This window comes from Bison bison, unplaced genomic scaffold (genome assembly GCF_000754665.1).
Source record: "Bison bison bison isolate TAMUID 2011002044 unplaced genomic scaffold, Bison_UMD1.0 scf7180017864041, whole genome shotgun sequence".
Lineage (NCBI taxonomy): Eukaryota > Metazoa > Chordata > Mammalia > Artiodactyla > Bovidae > Bison > Bison bison.
The window spans coordinates 1,476,839-1,478,286 of NW_011494613.1; the positions used below are offsets into that span (position 1 = coordinate 1,476,839).

Genomic DNA, 1,448 nt, shown 5'->3' on the forward strand with positions numbered 1-1,448 from the left:
AAGGCGACCCGGCAGTCCCCCGGCCCTCGTCGCAGCTATAAAGGCGGCGGACGCATGACGGCCGCGGCGAAGCTCGGGCAGCTGCGGTGCTCGCCCTCTCGCAGACCCCGACCCCGCGGCACCTCTGTCACTCTTTTGCCCCTGAGCCGTCCGACTCCACCATGCCTAGGGGCTTCCTGGTAAAGAGAACTAAACGGACGGGCGGCTCTTACCGAGTGCGCCTAGCCGAGCGGGTCTTCCCCCTCTTCCCCCGACCCCCGGGGACGCCGCCCTTCCCCGAGGAGGCTTCCAGTGCCCCTCAGCCCGGTGTGGAGCGGGAGGCACACCCAACTCCGGAGGAGGAGGAGGCCCGTGAACTGTCAGGGTCGTCCTGTCGGGCGGCTAGGGTGAGCCCAGCGGCGGGCGGGCGGGAAGGCGCGGAGTGGAGGGCGGATGGTAGGGAGGGTCCGGGGCCCAGCCCCAGCCCCACGAAGCCGGCGGGCGTGGAACTGCGCAGGGCATTCCTGGAGCGCTGCCTCAGCTCACCCATCTCTGCTGAGTCCTTCCCCGGGGGCGCTGCCGCCGTGGCCTCTTTCTCCTGCTCGGTGGCACCAGCAGCTGCACCGACCTCGGGGGAGCAGTTCCTGCTGCCGCTCCGGGCACCGTTCCCGGAGCCCGCGCTCCATCCGGACCCCGCGCCCCTCTCGGCCACCTTGCACTGCCTGAAGCGGGCCACCGGCGGCGAGCGCCGCGCCAAGGCTCCTTCAGGCTGCGCATCTGGGCCCGCGGCCGCCGGGGGCCAGAAACCAAAGGCCATGAGGAAGTTGAGCTTCGCCGATGAAGTCACCACGTCCCCTGTTCTGGGCCTGAAGATCAAGGAGGAGGAGCCCGGGGCGCCGTCCCGGGGCCCCGGGGGCAGCCGCACGCCGCTGGGGGAGTTCATCTGCCAGCTGTGCAAGGAGCAGTACGCAGACCCCTTCGCTCTAGCTCAGCACCGCTGCTCCCGCATCGTGCGCGTCGAGTACCGCTGCCCCGAGTGCGACAAGGTCTTCAGCTGCCCTGCGAACCTCGCCTCCCATCGCCGCTGGCACAAACCGCGTCCCGCAGCGGCCAATACAGCCACGATCTCCTCGGCCGACGGGAAGCTGCCCCCATCGTCGTCCTCCCCGGATTCCGGGACTGTCGCATCTTTCCTGGCCGAGGGGAAGGAGAACAGCCGGGCGGAGCGAACTGAGGATCAGCACCCACGGGCCAGGGACAGCTCCGGGACGGAGCAGCACCAGGACAGCGCCCCACAGCCCGGCCTCCAGGTGCTGTCCCACCCCGAGCCTCCGCTTCCTCAGCTCCCTTATACGGCGGGGGTGTTGGGGCGCCGGGTGCCTGAGCCCGGCAGTGCCAGTGGTGTCGGGGGACCCGAGATCTTCGTGTGCCCATATTGCCACAAAAAGTTCCGTCGCCAAGCCTATCTG

At 70.0% G+C, this 1,448-nt stretch overlaps 1 protein-coding gene across 1 annotated transcript in view; it reads left to right on the plus strand.

The window, feature by feature from the left end:
- The first annotated feature begins 161 nt into the window (after nt 1-161).
- Nucleotides 162-1,448, plus strand: part of INSM2 (insulinoma-associated 2) — a 1,733-nt gene continuing 446 nt past the window's right edge. The window contains exon 1 of the mRNA XM_010835301.1: nt 162-1,447. Coding sequence (XP_010833603.1) covers nt 162-1,447 — 1,286 coding nt within the window. The remainder of the gene's footprint in view (nt 1,448) is intronic.